Source organism: Rhineura floridana, chromosome 3, assembly GCF_030035675.1.
Source record: "Rhineura floridana isolate rRhiFlo1 chromosome 3, rRhiFlo1.hap2, whole genome shotgun sequence".
Lineage (NCBI taxonomy): Eukaryota > Metazoa > Chordata > Lepidosauria > Squamata > Rhineuridae > Rhineura > Rhineura floridana.
The window spans coordinates 14896292-14916013 of NC_084482.1; the positions used below are offsets into that span (position 1 = coordinate 14896292).

The window sequence follows — 19722 nt, forward strand, 5'->3', positions numbered from 1 at the left end:
AAGGTGCACAGTACCCAAGGCTTGGCCAAATTACTCCTGAGGCAGAAAATCTCACAAGCACGCTCCCTGACAGCAACAATACTCCAGTCAGACTGTCTCCTCTCCTCCCCCCCCCATATCATTTGTTATCTCAAAACTGTAAACCGCCTGAGCAGAAAGGCAGCATTTAAACGTAATAACTAAATAACTTAACAATTTGCTGTCCTTTCATGATACCCAAAATCAGGTACCTCACTCTGCCTAATATAGTAGAACTGGCCCAGGTACAAATGAAACCCAGGCTGCTTTGTTTTGCCTAGCTCCTTCAGTCTGAGCTAAGACGGGGTCTGTTTCCTTCCCAATTCCTAACCTCGCCCTTATTTTACAGACAACAGCACCACGGCGATGAGGCCTTCCAGAAGCGTCGTACACCGGGGCGGGGCTAGGCACGCGTCACAAAGAAAGACAATGGGCAGGGGAGTGACCCGCCCCACCTGCGGTAGCCTTGATTTTGGTGCAGCTGCTTAACGAAGCGGCTGGGCGTAGAGAAATGCCTTCGCGCTCGAGGAGGGAAGTGCGTGTTCCGTAGGTTTGGCGAAGAGGGAAGTTTGCACGCGGTCCCTAGTAGTCAGGGTGGTGTTCTTTAGGTAACCGGCGTTCTTCGAGGCCTGCGATTTGGGATTTTTTTTTCTCACCGAGTTCTTCTTTCTCCGCTCTACCCCACCCCGTTTTCTATTTTAGGACGGCATTTCTCATTGTATAAAAAAAACCCCTTTATTCATACATTGTCTTCTACTTTCTGAGATAGATATATAGATATATATAGATAGATATAGATAGATAGATATATCTATATCTAGATAGATAGATAGATAGATATAGTGTTGCCTCCCCTTCCACCCTCAACCCAACAGCGCATTTCAGCGGTGAGTCTGCAAGATCTGAGCAGATAGCGTACTGCCGCCTTCAAGATCTGTGAGTAGTAATAACCCCAGGGCTGGTGTTAGGAAAACAGAGCAGGCCCCGCTTCTCTTCTCTGGCTCACCCCCGCCAACGCTACACAATCATTAAGACAAAGCCATAGCTTTTACTGAGAGTCCTCCTTCCCGAATCTTTTTGGGGAGATAGAATCTCATTAGGGATGCAGTCAGATCCAGAAATCCGATGTGTTACAGTGAGGCTCTTCTGCCCTAGGATGAGTTCAACCCACCCAGTTCTCCGCTGATTGTGGTGGTGGTGAGAAGAATTTCTCAGGATCCTAGCCCTTCTTGAAACTCCCCCCTTTTAATCTTTATTTTGTTTTCTGCCACTCCCACCTTTCTGCTTTAGGTAAATGGTGCGTGTTTTTTCTCTCCTCTCACATGCCCTGTTTGAGTCTTAATTCTTTATTTCCCATTTTTAAAAAATCTCACTTGCATTCTCCTTCTCCTCTGCCCCCCCCCCGTCACCACTGCTTTTAAGCTATGTGAAAACTGAATTGATTACTCTGCCAAGATTGCTGCCCCACTAGTAATTTTTCTCTTCCCTGTTTGAACTTCGGCACTTGTGTAATCACAGCAAAGTTGTGGGATTTATTTTCTAGCTTTTTATTCTGGTGGTGGTGGAGGGGGGAGACCCAAATTTGGAACTCCCCCCTGGGCTCCTGCTGGGAGGAAGAGTGGGATATAAATCAAATAATAAATCAATAAACTCTGCCTCCCAGCAAGTTAGTCTGTATAGCTACAATTTTGTTCCTCACTTTTAGTAAGGAAATGTGTTTCAAATGTGTTTTGTCTGGTTTATGATAGTCACTTGGGGAGGAGGTTATTGCTTTCCAACACATTCTGCTGAGGTGGAAGTTAGTGACTATCCCACAATTCCTTTACATGAACTCACTAACTGGTTTTGGGGCAAACGGCAGTCCTCCCAGCCTAAACCCTGCTCTGCAACACAAGGATCATTAGTACAAGGTTGTTAACAAGATTTACTGAGGTAATGTTTGGTATATGCTAAGTATTGTTAAATATTGAGGTAGTGAGCCAGGCTAAAGCTGTCTTTTCCTTTTTTAAAAAAAATCACCTACCGTTATTCATTGTTAGAGATTTACTTACAAAAATTAATCTTGCATCAGTCAAGATGGTCTACTGTTTTTAAAGAAGTTATTTTCTTACTGTGATTGTAATAACAGGGTTTTGGTATGTTTTTATATTGATTGTTTTGTAAATCACCTTGGGAGGAAGATACCCTAAAAGTAATACATTGACACTAAAAGGGCTGGATATAATTTTTTATATAGTGTCTTTTAAAAAGCCTTACCAAATTAAGGATTTGATATTTATTTTTATAGGACAGACCTATAATATTTTTAAAAGACCAGATGCAATTCATTATGCTCCATTTGCACTTATGTAAAAGTGAAAATGGATTTCCTGATTATTTTTTTCAACACAGGTGGATGGGATTCATGTATTAAATGCTGGACTCAGTTTTGAATTCTCTCATGTACCTGTTTGAGTTCCCTTGTGTAACCAGAAAGAGCAAAGTAGCTAGTGCCAGAACTGTCTGCTCTGATACTCTTAAACATTTCAAAAGAAATGGAAGTAACATACACTCGGGGGCAAGCTGTTTCCAGGTAGGTACCTTGCAGTAAGCTGCTATTACAAGTGTACCTGTGCCTTCTAGATCTCACAGGGTTGTTGTAAGGACAAAATAAAGTAAAAATATACTGTGATTGTCTTGAACAGAGAGAGAAATTCTCTGCCTCAAACTGGCCTCTCCCTCTGTTCATTGGCTCTGTTTTAAAACAGTCAATAGATGGACTTATATGTTTGCTTTTATCTTTCCCATTTTTCTTGCTGTTCCTGAATTGTGCTGGTTGTGCCAGAAACCAGGAGGATACTCTTAATTCAGACTGAACAGAAAACAGAGATCGACAATGAGTCACAAGGTATATTTTAAATAGTAGTTTAAGAGTATAGGTGATTATGCAGTCAGTACGAAGAGGATTATGGCAGCTTAGTTCCTCTTTGATACCATTTTCCAGCTTTCCATAAGGTGCATGTTGAGTTTACTTAAATAACGTGCTTAGCATCACATTTTTCAGCATCAGTAGTGGGCCCACCATGGTTCTAAAATGTGTACATGCCAGTGTTACATTTTTTAGATTTCCAGACTTCTACAGGGCTACTGGGCTTAAATGACTTTAGGAACTTGGGCACAATGTGTGAGAATCATTGCCCTTTTTCCCCATATCCAGCTAGGATGTTTACTCAAGCCTAAGATTGCTAGAAGGCCTGTATTTTACATAAGCACCCCATTAACACACACACACCCAAGAAAAATTGCAGGATGCAGATAATGTTGCCATTTCCTGTACTTTTTATTCATATTGCTTAATTGTTAAACCATCTAGATGGGAAGTGGCCCTCGATGAAACTGGTATTTTGGCAGGTAAAGTGAGATTTTGCATACTCTAAACTGAATTTGCAACTTGATAGTGGAAAGTGTGTTGGAGACATTGGCTATGCATCCAGTGCGTGCGCACACAGCCCCTTAGGACAGTCTTTCATAATAGCTATTCATCTTATTGCATATCAGGTAAGACTCCAGACTACCAGGCAGGGAAGCTTTACAAAAGTGGTGGTGTTTTTTTTTTAAATGTTTAGCCACAAATCAGTAACCAATATGTGTGAACAAGTGAGCTGCTAAACATTTTGTCTTTACTGTGCCCCTTTAAAATGTGCTCAATCTCCAATAAATGTTGTAGGTGCTTTATTTTAGATATCACAGATTTAAAACTGAGCTGGCATAGCAGAAAGTACTCCATCTTCTTCTGGCTTCTTTTGCGCTATGAGCTTTTGTAGGCAAGAACTGAGTTAAACTTAGTTTTGCCACAATTTCTTTTAAAGCAACACTAAAGAATTTTGATTTGGCCAGCCTACTTAGATGTGAGAGAGCTTTTTCTCATTGTCTTCAGTTTTCATGGAAATGCATATGGCAATCTGTGACAGTGCCACATTATTGAACAAGTATTGGAATTCACACATTAAAAACTTGTTTTTTCTATCCTCCACATCTCACTACCCTAGTAACATTTGTAAGTTGTGAGTGTAATAAACTAAGGTTGAACCCTAACAAGTACCCCATGGAAGGCTAGGACCACTGGAATACTTTTATTTCTGTGTTTTTTTGGAGGCAAAGGAATATTTTAAGATTTCTTTGTTTTAACAAGATTGAAGGATGCAAGCCTCTTCTTTGGGTATTGCGTGTGCTATATTTTATTGAGATTTGGAAAAATTAAATCAATATATATGTAAAGGTATATGGAGAAGGTAGTCGCTTATTAACGAGTTTACTATCCAAACCTTTTTAACAGATTGAAACCTAAACACACATCCATTTTGGCATCAATCCAAAGAAGTGTATTTGAAGGCTAGGATCAGCAACTGTAGGACCCTGGGACCAAATCCAATCATCTGAGAAGTACCAACTCAGAGGTGTATGAAAGGACAGTAGAACTTTATGGCGCTCCACCTGGCCCTCAGTCCTTGCTCCCCTCTTCAAAGTGGCCTTCCTGTGAAATTAATTATTGATCAGAGCCCTAGGCAGTGAGGTGTTTCTGTCTTCCATCCCTCCTGCCTTATTCCATCAGAGCCACATTGCAAGCCACTTTGAATGCATGGAGTTGAAAAACAGATAATGGTGCGATGAACAAGCCCTGTTATTCAGAGGAGCACAAGGCAAAATACCTGGTGTTTGTGTAAGCTCTCAGATGCACATGAAGAGTGGGCTGTGTGTCTGCCTTGCAGCCTTCCTTCCTCTCTGCCTGTATCCCAACTGGTATTCTTCTCTTAAACCATTGAGAACTTGAAGAAAAAACACCTTTGCCTATATTTGAGACTTATTAATAATGGGCAAAACACAACAAATAATTGCCTCAGAAAGCATTCCCTCCTGTTTTTATGCTATGTGATAAAAAAAGTGAACCCATCAGGGAGGATAATCTTAATTCTAATTATTGTTGTTATTTATAGGGAAGGAGTTCTGTTCGTTGTTTTTGATATTACTCATTATGAAAACTCAATAAAACAAGATGTGTATATTAAAAAACCCTGTTTCTGGCGAGAATGTGCTGTAAAAGCACATGTGTGCACATACGATATCTGTACATTTGGTTTTTTAAAGTTTGAGCTTTTAGAATCTTGAAAATTTAAAAACGATCAACTGCTTCTCAGTATGTATGCAGAGCAAACTAGGTACATCCAATATCTGTGTGACCTAATTTGCGTATTAACTAAAATAATACTTGTTTCATCATCTGGTTTCTGGTGTTTTAGGGCAGATATTATTTAGAAACATGTGAAACTCAGCATCAGGGTTACCATAGCTTTGAGCAAGATTCCATTCCTTTGCATAATCTGGAGATAGAAGACAACTATGGTAAGTATCAATTTTTTAAATTGTTTTTAACCTTGTAAAGCCTAAGAAATCTTAGGGGCATGCAGTTCCAGCCTTTAAAACAGAGATGAGCAACCTGAGGCCCAGGGGCCAAAAGCAGCCCTCCAAGCCTTTCTGTCTAAATAGGCAGACTTAAAGAAGAAGCTCTCACCAGAGATTTATCTCAGGACTAGGGATAAATCAGGGTAAAAATGGAATTCCACAGCAGAAGAAGGTTGAATGAATGAAACTTTATTTTTATCCCGCGCTTTTTCCAAACTGGAACTCAGGGCGGCTTACAAATAAAACTACATGTAGTTAAAAACATAGAAAAACATACAATTAAACAATGCACAACCTTAAAACCTTAAAAGGCACTTAAAAATGTAAAAACAATTTAAAATAATACAAATAATAATAAAAAACAATAAAACAAGCCTTGTAAAGCCCAATCCTAAACACCGTCTATCCCAAAAGCCTGTCGGAATAGAAAAGTCTTTACTTGCCGACGGAAGGATGGCAAGGAGGGGGCCATTTGTGCCTCCCTAGGAAGGGAGTTCCAGAACCTAGGAGCAGCCACCGAGAAGGCCCTATCTCGCGTCCCCACCAATCGCACTTGCGAGGGTGTTGGGACTGAGAGAAGGGCCTCTCCTGAAGATCTCAGGGCCCGGGCAGGCTCATACAGAGAGATACGGTCTGACAAATAGCCTGGACCTGGGCCGTATAGGGCTTTAAAGGTCAAAACCAGCACTTTGAATTGTGACCGGAAACAAACTGGCAGCCAGTGGAGCTGTTGTAACAAGGGAGCTGTATGGTCCCTGTAACCAGCCCCTGTTAACACTCTGGCTGCAGCTCTTTGTACCAGTTTAAGTTTCCGAACAGTTTTCAAAGGCAGCCCCACGTAGAGCACGTTACAGTAGTCTAAACGGGATGTAACTAAGGCATGCATCACCATAGTCAAATCAGGCATTTCCAGGAACGGGCGCAGCTGGCGCACCAGTCTTAAATGGGCAGAGGCATTCCTGGCCACAGCCGAGACCTGGGCCTCCAAGTTCAGAGCTGAGTCCAGGAGCACACCCAAACTGCGAACCTGTGCCTTCAGGGGGAGTGTAACCCCATTTGCCAGGAGCACCTCTGTCTTGTCTGGATTTAGTTTCAATTTGTTCGCCCTCATCCAGTCCATCACAGCTTCCTTGGCTTTAGGTGGAAAGGAGAAATAAGAGTTGAGTGTCATCCGCATACTGATGGCACCAAACCCCCGGACAACCTCTCCCAGCGGTTTCATATAGATGTTGAATAACATGGGGGACAAAACTGAACCCTGAGGGACCCCATAGGTCAACGGCCAAGGAGTCGAACAGGAGTCCCCCAGCACCACCTTCTGAGTTCGTCCCTCCAGAAAGGAATGGAGCCATCGTAACACGGTGCCCCCAAGTCCCATCCCAGCAAGGTGGTCCAGAAGGATACCATGGTCGATGGTATCGAAAGCTGCTGAGAGGTCCAGTAGAACTAACAGGGACACACTCCCCCTGTCCAGCTCTCTGCGAAGGTCATCCACCAAGGCGACCAAAGCTGTCTCTGTCCTGTAACCAGGCCTGAAACCAGACTGAAATGGATCCAGATAATCCGTTTCATCCAAGAATCTCTGGAGCTGGGCGGCCACCACACACGCTCTATTACCTTGCCCAGAAACGGAATGTTGGAGACTGGCCGATAATTTCCCATTATAGAGGGATCCAGGGAGGGCTTTTTCAACAAAGGTCATACAACTGCCTCTTTTAGGCGCGATTAGGTTATCCTTTTTATTGGCTACACGTTTCTATATGAGTATATATGAGCATATGCATACTCTGGCCAAAGCCAGTAAATGAATAAATCAGAATTAATAACACAAAACCAAAGGTTATTAAGTAATACAATATATTCATATGCAGTCTAGATATCTTGATGCATAGGTAGAAAAGAATGACAATGTAAATCTCACCCACAGGGGCTCAGATAAGACTCATAATAAGACTCAGTAATTAGGTAAACTGGCAACAACATATGACCAGTTTGTGAGGACTGATACAAAATTGTGTTTGTAATCTCTTATAGTCTCTCATCCAGATCATCCAATCTGGAATTGCATCACCTCTCTGTTCTCACAGTCCTTTTTCACAGACAGCCTTTCTCATATACGTTTTTCACAGACATCTCAGATTTCTATTTCAGATCTTACCTATGTTTACTACTGGACATCCAGAGAAAACTGTTTACTCATGATCAGACTTTTTGATTTAAGAGCTACAATCTGGCTGTACACCCAGACTTCCTGGAGGGGGAGTATGGGTACAGAACGTCTTTTCAAAGTACATTTTATTTCAATTCTGAAGGGGACAAAATACTCTTAACTATGTAGGTTTATAATAATACATACATTATTTAAGGTAGCTACTACAGGTCTCTTCCCAAACCACGCACCCTCCCCAGCCACATCTTTTGTCTCCTGGCCACACCCTTCACCAGCCTTATTTCACACCTTCCTTGAGTGTTTTTGCCAGGCTGGAATGTATTCTCCACCAAAACAAAACTCTTGACAGTGCCTATGGAGCATAGGGAGGGGTGTATGAGTGTGTGTAGAAACTAGTCTTACTGTACAAAGGTAAAAATTGAATTTTTGCCCCTGCCCACTGGCATGTAGTTTCTAGTTCTCCTAGAAAGAAAGATGTGCAACAAAATGTGCAGGTACGCTTTTAAACAGTTTCTGCAAAATGATGAGCCGGCCTGGCTGCTCCCACCTATTTTTTATCCAATGAGTGAAGTCAGAACTGTAATTGATAACTTGAGTTATTTGAAACACAGGCAGTAAGAATCCCTGGGGTCCCAAAGAGCTGCTGGTTTCCTCTCCCCTTTAGTGCACTTTTCCTGCTATCTCAGTTCTTAGTCCTTGGAATCCCTGTAATTGCCGTTCCTTTTCCCTAGCAACCAGGGCTCTTTTCTGTGGTGGGTTTGTCTGAGATCAAGTAATACCCAGAAGTTATTTTCTGCAAATACTACTATGCAATGTGTGTGGGTAGATTTTAGTCTTCCCCCCTGCCAGAGGCAAATATGATTGCTTTGCAAAGAGGTTTAGGCATGTTTCATGCTATGCATGAGCTGATATCCAGGCACTCATGAAAAAATCACTGTATAGTTAACTTACAATACAATGGTATACATGTCTACTCAGAAGTAAGTCTCTTTATGTTTAATGGGGCTTAATTCTCCAAGTGAGAGCCAGTGTGGTGTAGTGGTTGCAGGCTTTCCCAACCAGAGTGCCTCCAGATGCTGTTGCACCACAATTCCCATCTTTCCTGACCATTGGCAATGCTGGCTGAGGCTGATGGGAGTTGTGGTCCAACAACATTTGGAGGCACACTGGTTGGGAAAGGCTGGGTTAGAGTGTCGGACGACTACCTGGGAGACCAGGGTTCTAATCCCCACACAGCCATGAAGCTCACTGGGTGACCTTGGGCCAGTCAATGCCTCTCACCCTCAGAGGAAGGCAGTGGTAAAACCACCTCTGAATACTGCTTACCTTGAAAACCCTATTCATAGGGTCGCCATAAGTCATAATCGACTTGAGGGCAGTCCATTTTCAGTTTCCCCAGGTAAGTGAGGACAGGTTGGCAGCCTAGTCTTGGTTTAGATTTGGCATTGGGGGGAAATAGGATTCTTGTGTGGCAGGCAGAAATTTAACCGGGTAAGCCTTTTTTTAGCATGGAAGTACAATTATGGAAAGATGTGCAGAATCCACTTGTTTGTCGCTCTGTTTGTTTCACTTTGCTGCCTGCCTGCGGAGCGGTCAGCAGCTACTTGACAGGTGTTAAAACAGTGTGTGTTGGGGTAGGGGAAGAAACGTGGCAACTGCCTGTCACTTGTTGTGCTGCCTGCCAGCTATGTGGAACAGGCAGGAGGCTGATGCTTGAGGGACGTCTTGAATATTGTGGGGGAAGAAACTTGGGGAATCCTGTTGTTGCTCCTGCTTTTGTTTTGCTGCCTGCTGGCACATGGAATAAGCAGCTGCTTGAAAAGGGCCTTAGTGGAATGTGGGGAGAAGGATATGGCAACCATTTCTTGTTTGTGCTGCATGCCCAACAGCAGGTGCCAAGAATAGCTAAGTTTGGTCAAGCTAAAATGGTTCAGCCAAAGGGAATTCTGGGGGGACTTGTTGAAAGATCTCCGGGGTACTCTGTGCTGGGGAAACCCAAGTGTTTTAGTGTCAGACAGCTGCAAATTGCTAATGTCAAGAAGATGCAGCTGAGTCCTATCCGCTATCTCTTACCTGCTTCCTGAGATCAAAGTCAGAAGTTTGGGTATTGCTTGGTGTGAACTGTCTAGCCCTCCTTATCTTCAGAGGAGGTGATCACAGAAGGGGCGCCTAGGATGGCTAATTGGCCCCCTCCCTGTTGCCAGCTAAATCCCATAAAATGAAGGGTGATCCTTCAGTTGCTTGTTCCCCATTTCATCAATCTCGTTTCGTCTATGGATTTCAGTCAAAGCCTTCGGGAACCCGGCTATCAGACTACGAAGTGAGTATTAGCTAGGATAGGTGAGATTTCTTATTTTCTTTGTCTGTTTTGAATCTCTCAGTGTTATGTAAATTCTCTTACTCAGCCCTGTTGAGGGTAATTGGATTTAAAAGAAAGTAATGCTCTCTTTTTTTATATGTACCTTTCTTTTCTTTTAAATAAACTACCTTTTCTTAATGGTGTGTATTGCTTGGGGCTTTGGCTCCAAATCCTGTCCTTGACCACATGCTGCTGACTACTGTTGATTAATTTAGGTTAATGCTCCAGAGCAAGGAGTTTAACGATAGGCCTGCTCTAGGATTTAAGTTAACGCTCTGAGTTTCCCCTTACTCATAGTAGAAGCTAGTTAAAAGAGGTGGTGGCAGTCTACCTTCTAGGGCTGGCGTTAGGTATAAATTAACCCTGGGAAAGTTTTTGCCCGGGAAGGAGTGGCCCAGGGAATTGGGACTGTTTTCGGACGCAAAGACCCCCCTCTTGGGGTTGCTGAAGTCAAAGGACCCAAGGGGGCAATCTTTGACAGCAGGGATTGTTCCAAAGTAGCTTGAGGGGGGGAGCCCTGTCAAGAGACATCATCGTTGTTGTCACCATAATTACCACTTTTTTCCTGGTTGTTCACAAGTTGTTGATTTGTGGGGGGTCTCAGAGCAGAGTCATCATCATTATCACCTTTTTCCTGGTTATTCCAAGGTTGCTGGGGGAGGATGGGACCCCGTGCAGAGGCATTGTTATTATCAATATCATCACAACCTTTTTCCTGCTTGTTCCTAAGTGTTTGGGTGGAGGTTGGGAGTGCAGAGACATCATTTTTATTGTTTTCACTTTCTTTCTGATGGTTCCCAAGTTTTTGTTTGGGAAGAGAACCCCATTTCAGAGGCATCATTATCATCCTCTTTTCTTCCTGCCTGGCACACAGCAAGGATTGTTCCGAAATTGTTTGGGGAGGGGAGACTACAATGCAAAGGTGCTTTCAGTGGTTTCTTCTCAGACTGGGTGGAAGTAACGAGTGGGGTACCACAGGGCTCCGTCGTGGGCCCAGTGCTCTTCAACATTTTTAGTAATGACTTGGATGAGGAGGTATAGGGCATGCTCACCAAATTTGCAGATGATACAAAATTGGGTGGCATAGCTAAATACCGTGGAAGACACAAACAAAATTCAAAGAGACCTTGATAGGCTGGAGCATTGGGCTGAAAACAACAATAAAATTCAGCAGGGATAAATGCAAAGTTCTACACCTAGGAAAAGGAAACCAAATGCACAGTGATAAGATGGGGGATACTTGGCTCAGTGATAAGACACGTGAGAAGGATCTTGGAATTGTCATTGATCACAAGCTGAATATGATCCAACATTGTGATGTGGCTGCAAAAAAGGCAAATGCTATATTAGGTTGCATTAACAGAAGTATAGCTTCCAAATCGAGTGAAGTACTAGTTCCCCTCTATTCAGCACTGGTTAGGCCTCATCTTGAGTACTTCATCCAGTTCTGGTCTCCGCACTTCAAGAAGAATGCAGACAAACTGGAACAGGTTCAGAGGAGAGCAACAAGGATGATCAGGGGACTGGAAACAAAGCCTTACGAGGAGAGACTGAAAGAACTGGGCATGTTTAGCCTGGAGAAGAGAAGACTGAGGGGAGTTATCATAGCACTCTTCGAGTACATGAAAGGTTGTCACACAGAGGAGGGCCGGGATCTCTTCTCGATCGTCCCAGAATGCAGGACAAGGAATAATGGGCTGAAGTTGCAGGAAGCCAGATTTCGACTGGACATCAGGAAAAACTTCCTGTTAGAGTCATATGACAATGGAACCAATTACCTAGAGAGGTAGTGGGATCTCCAACACTGGAGGCATTCAAGAGGCAGCTGGACAGCCATCTGTTGGGAATGCTTTGATTTGGGTTCCTGCATTGAGAAGGGGGTTGGACTTGATAGCCTTGTAGGCCCCTTCCAACTCTGCTATTCTATGAAAATTATTCTTGGATTTAGTTATTGTTTATTTTGTAGCTCTAAACTACAGCAGCACACCAGCAATAGACAACAATCAAGACTTAAGTGTCTGGAAAAGAAGAAAGTTTTTCAAACACTTTTTGTTAACTAAATTGAACAGATTTTTCTACATTTAAATTATTTTATGTTCCTGCCTCTTTTACTGCTTTTTTGGAAGTGGCAGCCATTTTGTGTTAGGTCACACTCCTGGCAGCAGCTATTTTGCCACTGTCCATGGCACTTTCTCAAAATTTCAGATGTGCCCCATATCAAAAAAATGTTAGCAACTACTGGCCTATTTAGTGCCTGAATAAGGAATCCATCTGATAACTGATCCCCCTTAAAATGTATTTCAAGATGAATCACATCGCAGCAAGGACCATAGTTTGTTTAGGAATGGAGATATATACAAGCTAGGTGAGCAATATAAATGCATTCATCTGAGAACTTGGTTTGGGGACTTGATTATGTGCTGGTAACAGTTCAACAGAGTTTTGACTTTATATAGGAGACTTTCAAATATTGTTCAGCTGTGAAGCTCACTAGAGAACAAAATGAGGCAAGGAAACATTTTAATCCTCACAAAACTCTGCAGTTAAATAAATGGTTTATATTAAAGTGGAGCATAACTCGATAATATATTATACAACCTGAGAGCATTTTGTGTATGCTTTTCTCACCAAATGTGTAGTTATTTCTTAGTCCTGTAGAGAAGATTTAGTGCATACAGGATATTTGATGGTGATAATAATAGAGAAGAGAAGAAATGCAGTGGAGACCTGGTGTTGAGTAAAAGACTGACTCCAGACCTGCTAAGAAACCTTTCAGACCCCTTCTGGTTTTGACAAATGAAATACTATTACAACACTGCTCAGGGGTTCTTTCATAACCATAAAGACCATAAAAACAGTTCACGTTTTCAGAACTGAAAGCACAGAGGAATCTGCAAAACCTGTAGTATGGTGCTGTATAGCAGAGTCTTAACACAAAGGCATTCAAAACAAGGCCCCCACTTACGAGACCAGTGGGGACAATGTAGCCATACCTCTTCAGTTTCCTTGAATGAACTCTTTTAATTAGACTGCATAATTGGGCAGCATCAGGGATTCAGTTTTTCTGCAGCTTTCTGTTTATTTCATAAATGTGCTCATTAACATCTACAGCAGTCTTGCACTGCCGACTACATTTTTTTTGTTTAGTACCCTAATCTCCTAACTCTTGCAAGCGAATATAATTAGCCCCTAAACCTGGAGTAATTTTGTGTTTATGGAATACTGAGAACCAATTGCTTTTCTTAGTTATCCAATTAATTTCAATATGTTAGTGTGTTCCCACATGTTAATTGTGAACATAATACTTTTCAGACACCCATTAGACCTTTAAGCATGCCTTCATCTTTGTGCTTTTTTTTAGTTGATGCTTTGGATCCTGATAAACTAATGCAGTGTCCATACGACAAGAATCATAAAATCAGGGCATGTAGGTTCCCCTACCACCTTGTCAAGTGCCGTAAGGTATGAATCTGTTAAGTGTAAACATAGATGTTGAATGTGTTCTGCATGGATTTTGTGGCCTTAATGTTGACTTAGGATGTGTCATTGCTACTACTGTTTGCAGTTTGTGCAAGATAAGTTAGCAACTCAAGGTCCCTTTTTTAAAAAATGGCTTGCTCAGGAGATAGGCTGAAACTTTCCTCCACCTATATACACACCACAGAGTCAGTGTGGTGTAATGGTTAGGGTGTTGGACTATAACCTGGAAGGCCAGGGTCTGAATCCCCACTCAGACATGAAGCTGACTAGGTGACTTTAAGTTAGTCACAGTCTCTCAAGCTAACTTACCTTGCAGGGTTGTTGTGGGGACACAGCGTGGGGAGAGACCCATACACTCCACTGTGAGCTCCTAGGAGAAAAGGTTGGATTTAAATGTAAGATATAAATAAAATAAATCTGGCTCAATACTCATTTCTCTATATAGCACCACAAATGCAAAAAGGGTAGGAAATGTGGGGCCCACAATAGTTGGTACTAGGCTGTGCAAACCTTTGAATTGCAAAGACGTGTTGGTCAGGTACAGTGGAAAGATAGATATCTCTCAGCCATAATGGCCTGGTTTGCACAGAACACTAAACTGCAGTTCATTTGAATATCCAGGCCCAGCATTCTAATTGCGAGGCAAGACAGGCTACAAAATGAAACTGCTTTTATGGCAAAGCAGCCTTTTCTGAAGAAGCCCTTGTTCCTAACTCTGCTTGCAGTAGGCTCCTCCCTGACAAACTCCTCCAGGGTAAGCCCTCCTCGCAAGCCAGGCCACACCTGCTTTGAAAGAAGGGATCACTCTGTCTTAATTAAGTAACTTAACGAACAATGTATACAGGGCAGTTTCTTAAGGGATTGCTTCACTGATACTAGGATATTCTGATTGTTAAAATCTCTTTAATTAATTCTGCACAGGAACATTCAAATTCAGCTGCAAACAGCTGGTCACACATTTATTGACAGCTGCAAGGGCATTGATAGTGAAGCATTGGAAGGTTTTCAACCTGCGTTGTTTAGATTGCTAGTATGAGAAGGTCTGGCGAATAATCCTACTAGAGAAAATAACACAAGCTGAGGGCATCTAGGGGACAGACTACACAAGATCAGTTCTTAGCAGTACAGCAGGACTTTATTTCTTATGCAAAGGATGATACACACAGGTACCAAATACCCTTGGTCTATGTAGAAATCCTTGCCCAGATAGGGTTGTAATTGGGCCACCAGCCGAAGCTGACTCCTTGCTACCAAGGCCACTTGAGCCTCAAGCAATAGTAATGGATTCAGAAGCTCCCCCAAGCTACATACCTGCCCTTCAGAGGGAGTGTAACCCCATCAAGAGCAGGCCACATCCCCTCCATCTGGTCTATGGAACAACCCACTGCCTCAGTCTTGTCTGTATTGAGCTTTAGATGATTGGCTGCCATCCAGTCCATTACCGAGGCAAGACATCAGTCTAGCACATCCACTGTCACACCTGCAGAAGTAAAAAAAAGATAGTTGTCAGCATATTACTGACAAGATCCTCCAAATCTCCAGATGCTCCTGCTCAGTAGTTTCATGTAGATGTTGAAACAGCATGGGGAATAAAATCGAACCCTCCAGAACCCCACATTGAAGGCTCCATTGGGCCAAGCACGACTCTCTTGAGAGCGACCATCAAAGTGGGACCAGAACAGCTACAAAGTAATGCCATCCACCCCAATTCAGACAGCTTCTTCCCAGGGAGGCACACCTGGCACCATCATTATCTATTTTAGGTGCCGCACAAAAACATTTCTCCCAGGCATTTGGCACCTAATTTTAGAGGGCTTTTGGAGGACTCTTGATGCTGTAGACTCTTAGGGGGTGAGTTATTCCACCGTTTTGTTTGTGTTTTTAACTTTTTGTTTTAAGTTTTTATACTGGTTTTAACTTTATTGGACTTTTTTTCTGGACTTTTTTTTTCTTAATAATGTTCAGTTTGATTTTTGTGAATTGTATTGTTTTCATTGATGTATTTTTATACTTGTGTTTACTTTTCTTTGTAAGCTGCCTTGAGGGCCTTTGGCCAAAAGGCGGGGTATAAATAATAATTTTTTATAATAATAATAATATTGCCTGTAAGACACTTTGGGTTCACTCTTGTGAAGAAAAATGACTAACAAATAAATGTATCAATTCAGGAAAGGTCGCCCATCCAGGCATCGATCATGTCCATATCTGTTTAATTTCAGCTGTGTTATTAAAACATTTTTTACCGCTGTTCATCAAATTTGATTCCTGGACAGATTGAAACATATGCTTCCCACGTCAATTAAAGCTGCTACTAAGATTTGATCAAATCAGGATATTACCATTAAGCTGGGGGGAAAGGGTGTGGGTTCATTCCCAATCCTCCAAAGTAAGCCATGATTTGGAAGGATGGAAATGTTACCTCTAAATTTAGCCACTGCAGAGAATGCACTGCTGTAATGTATTAAGAACAATTTGTAGTGTTGTGCTGTTCACAGGCTGAAGAGTTCATTTCTGCTACTTCAAACCCAACCATATAATTTAGTAGAGAAAATACCGAAGTGCCTGCTTCTGGCATATAGCATAATGCATGAGCATCGTGGGGACATGTGCCATCTTTGGCAGAGTGCACAATAGACATGTCATCTGCTGCTCTCCCATGAAGCACCATAGCTGTTGCTGTACTTCCACCTTTACAAAATTCCCCTGTTATGTACAAGTGAAGATACTGTGCTGCTAGGGCAGAACTCTGGTTTCCTTTTTGGTGTGCTTATTCTCCAGCTAATAACTTTTGTCATGTGCATAATAAGGATTGCCAAAGAAAAGTGTATATAGTTAGATTTGTATTGCATAGTTTTAAAATATCAATACTTGTCTCTCTTTCTAGAACCATCCTGATATAGTGCAGCAGCTGGTCACATGCCCATTTAATGCCCGTCATCAAGTCCCCAGAGCAGAGATCAGCCAACATATATCAAGCTGTGATGATAAAAGATGTATCGAGCAAGACATTGGTAAGAAATTCATCTGTGTGAATTGATGGTTGGCAGCTGGCCTTTAGCTTTGCTGTTAACATTTCAAAACAGTTGTTCTTCTTAGTCTTCTGAAGTTCTTTCAGAATCTGTTACATGTGTTACAGACTCTGTGGTGTGGTCCCCCCCGCCCCCAAGATTTGAAGTAGGATAACTTCTTTTCTTACTGGTTTCATACATTATTGGCTTTTATTGTAAATTGACAGTATCATAAATTACTTGAATTAAGATGAAACCTACTTGGCATTTGAGTTACTACTATAAGAGAAGAGTCAGGGCAATAAAAATCTTGGGTCACTCACAACACCTGTGAGCTGTATATACCTGCCCTTTTGTTAAGTAAATGAACTACAGTCCGGTTTATATCTAAAGGGCATGTAAAGCACGTACTTCAACTGAAGGTTACCTTCATACCTACAGGTTGATTTTCTACTCCTGGGAGATGCTTCAGCTGAAGGGATACTGCAAGGAGAAAGATCTTTAATTTGCTTGATCTTTTTCCTTTGATTAAAAAAAAAAAGCAAAACCCACAGTGTACTACTCTTGTTACATTGGAATACTTGTGGCTATACACACACGAGGTGTTTGAGGTCTCTTCTCCAGCAGGTATTTGGCTGTGCCAAGATGGGCAAGATGTAAACGGAACCGATACAGCTTGGACAGCTTTGGACGTGAACCTGGGTTCAGATCCCTGATCTCATCCACAAAGAAAACTTAGCCTTACAGGGCCAGCATAGCCATAATACCATGAGTAACAAATTGGGAGACAGGCTTTTAACTTCCTCTCCCCACCCTCACTCCCTGCTTTAACTGGTCAGTTTTCAAAATTTGCCTATACATGGTCATTACAGAATTAGGCAACTTAAGACAGGGTGTCTGTTTGGGGATTAGCTCTATTTTTCTATCATGCCTATAAGAAAAGAAGGGCTGTGCAGTTCCAGAAAAGGCATGCTGGGTACCTAGTACAACTTACTAGGTGCTTCATAAAGGTGCTCTTTCTCATGAAGAACCTTCTTTGTTCTAGCAAGTCAGAGGGATAACCACGGAAGAGAGGTGAATGTGTTAAGCTCCTGGCAATCTCCTCCATGTGAAGAAGACTGGGACAGAGGTGAGACCGATGTGGTGGGTACTTTGATGGAATAATTGCAAGACCAGAGCTCCTCCCCTACTGAAATTAATAATCTAGTGTGAAGGTATACTTCTACCAAACATCTGTTCTTCCTCATCCATTTTCCATCAACTGCTGTAGGAAGAAAATCATATATGTATTTATAATTATATATATAAATTATCATATCCCTTAATTAAATGTCTGCATTTGCCCCATTTTTCAAGCAACACTGCATCAATTATATTCTCTTTAGTAAAGTGTGGAGTTAACTTTTCATTCCATGCTTCTCATTTGTGGCTTTGATGGTGCTTTCGTTTTCCTTGACAGATCTAACAGATCAATCGAACTCTATCTTCATTTGGGGCACAAGCCACTGTGGGGTAAACAGGTAAAGTTATGGTATCTGGGCACTGCCTAAGATGGTCAAATGTAATTTCCTCCCTTTTTCCTCCTACTCAGTGTTCCCCAACCTGGGGCTGATGGGAGTTATAATCCAAAACATCCAGGGGGCACCAGGCTGGGAAAGAATGGATTAGCTAGCTAGGCTAGTTTTGAAGCTTCTAGACATTGTGCTACTCACTAGCAGCACAACTATATTACAGGAATCAATCCCATCTAGAGCCTGCAGTGAGCTATGGTGGGTTCTAGACTCCCTAGCACAAGAGGAAATGCCACCCTCCATTCCAGCTCGAGCTGCAATGGCTGCTTCTGCCAACCACAGAGATGGCACTAGAAGGCATTGTAGTAATCCAGCCGGGAGGCCACAAGATCACGGACTACTGAGGTCATGCTATCCTGATCCAGGAGCAGCCATAGCTGGTGAACTAGCCTAAGCTGGGCATAAGGATTCCTAGCCACAGAGGTCAGTTAAGACAGATCAGAATCCAGGAGTACTCCCAGACTGACCCTGTTCTTCATGGGGGAGAGTGTAACCCCTCCCAGAGCAAGTCGTCCACTTAATTCCCAGGGACAAAAAACACCCACTCACAGCACCTCCATCTTACAAGGATTCAACTTTAGTTTATTAGCCTCCAGCTAGTCAGTCACTGCTTCCAGGCACCAGTCTAGCACCTTCACAGCCTCTCCTGATTTAGATCAAATTGAGAGATAGAGCTATATGTCATTGGCATAATGATGGTACAGTGCTCCAAATCCCTGGATAACTGTTTCCAGCAGTTTCATATATATATTGAATAGTATAGGAGGCAGAATAGACTCATGCAGGATCCCACAGCCAAAAACCATAGGATCGAATAACAGTTCCCTAGTGCTACTTTCTGGCAACAAACCTGCAGGTAAGAGTGGAAGCACTGGAATATAGTGCCTCCAACTCCCAACCCCTTGATTCATTCAAGAAGGATGTCATGGTTAATGATCTTGAAAGCTGCTGAGAGATCCAGGAGAACCAACAGGATTCCACTTCTCCATCTCTCTCATTAAAGATCATTGAACAGGGTGACCAAGGCTGTTTCAATGCTAAAACCAGGCCTGAAACAATATTGAAGTGGATCTAGGTAATCTGCTTCCTCCAGGCACACCTGTAGGTGGCTGGCCAGCCAGCCATCACCCTCTCGATCACTTACCCACGAAGGGAATATTAGGGACTTAGAAGTAGTTTCATAAAACCTGTGGGTTCATGGAGGCCTCTTCAGGAGATGCTGCACCACCACCTCTTTCAGGGCACTGATCATAATGCCCTGGGCCCATTCATTCAATCCCCTCCTAAATTTCTCCACTATGATGGGCAGGAATCAAGAGGGCATATAGTTGGCCTCACCACTGCAAGTGTCCTGTCACACTGCAACAACTGAAATTCATCCCACAGGCTGTAACTAGATGGTGCTCCAGGGACCTCCAGTGGACATGCGTTAACTTTGGCACCAGGTTCAGCATGACTCCTAGCTGTTTTGTCCTCCAAAGTGCTTTGCAAATCTCTCATAGTAAGCTATTGAGTGGGTTATTGCTAATGATAGCACACTGGTCCAAACCAGGCAATTTACCACTCTAAACAGCTCTTCTGCACGGTTCATGGAAGAGACAGTGGAGGCTGGGAAGTATGTTCTCTTTTCCGCTGCTGCTGCTGCATGGCATGTACAACTATATGCTTGTACCTGTG

The 19722-nt window shown here is 42.5% G+C and overlaps 1 protein-coding gene across 8 annotated transcripts in view; it reads left to right on the top strand.

Moving 5' to 3' along the window:
* Window positions 1-436: 436 nt before the first annotated feature.
* LOC133379402 (gametocyte-specific factor 1-like) overlaps window positions 437-19722 on the top strand; it is a 32267-nt gene continuing 12981 nt past the window's right edge. Inside the window, exons 1-9 of one of the 8 annotated variants that reach the window (XM_061614577.1) lie at window positions 437-626; window positions 1880-1950; window positions 2410-2590; window positions 2843-2905; window positions 5295-5397; window positions 13348-13448; window positions 16351-16477; window positions 17520-17603; window positions 17934-17994. In XM_061614577.1, coding sequence (XP_061470561.1) covers window positions 2894-2905; window positions 5295-5397; window positions 13348-13448; window positions 16351-16477; window positions 17520-17603; window positions 17934-17994 — 488 coding nt within the window. In that variant the 5' untranslated portion in view covers window positions 437-626; window positions 1880-1950; window positions 2410-2590; window positions 2843-2893. The other 7 variants (XM_061614581.1, XM_061614578.1, XM_061614579.1 and 4 more) reach the window with 7 other exon arrangements.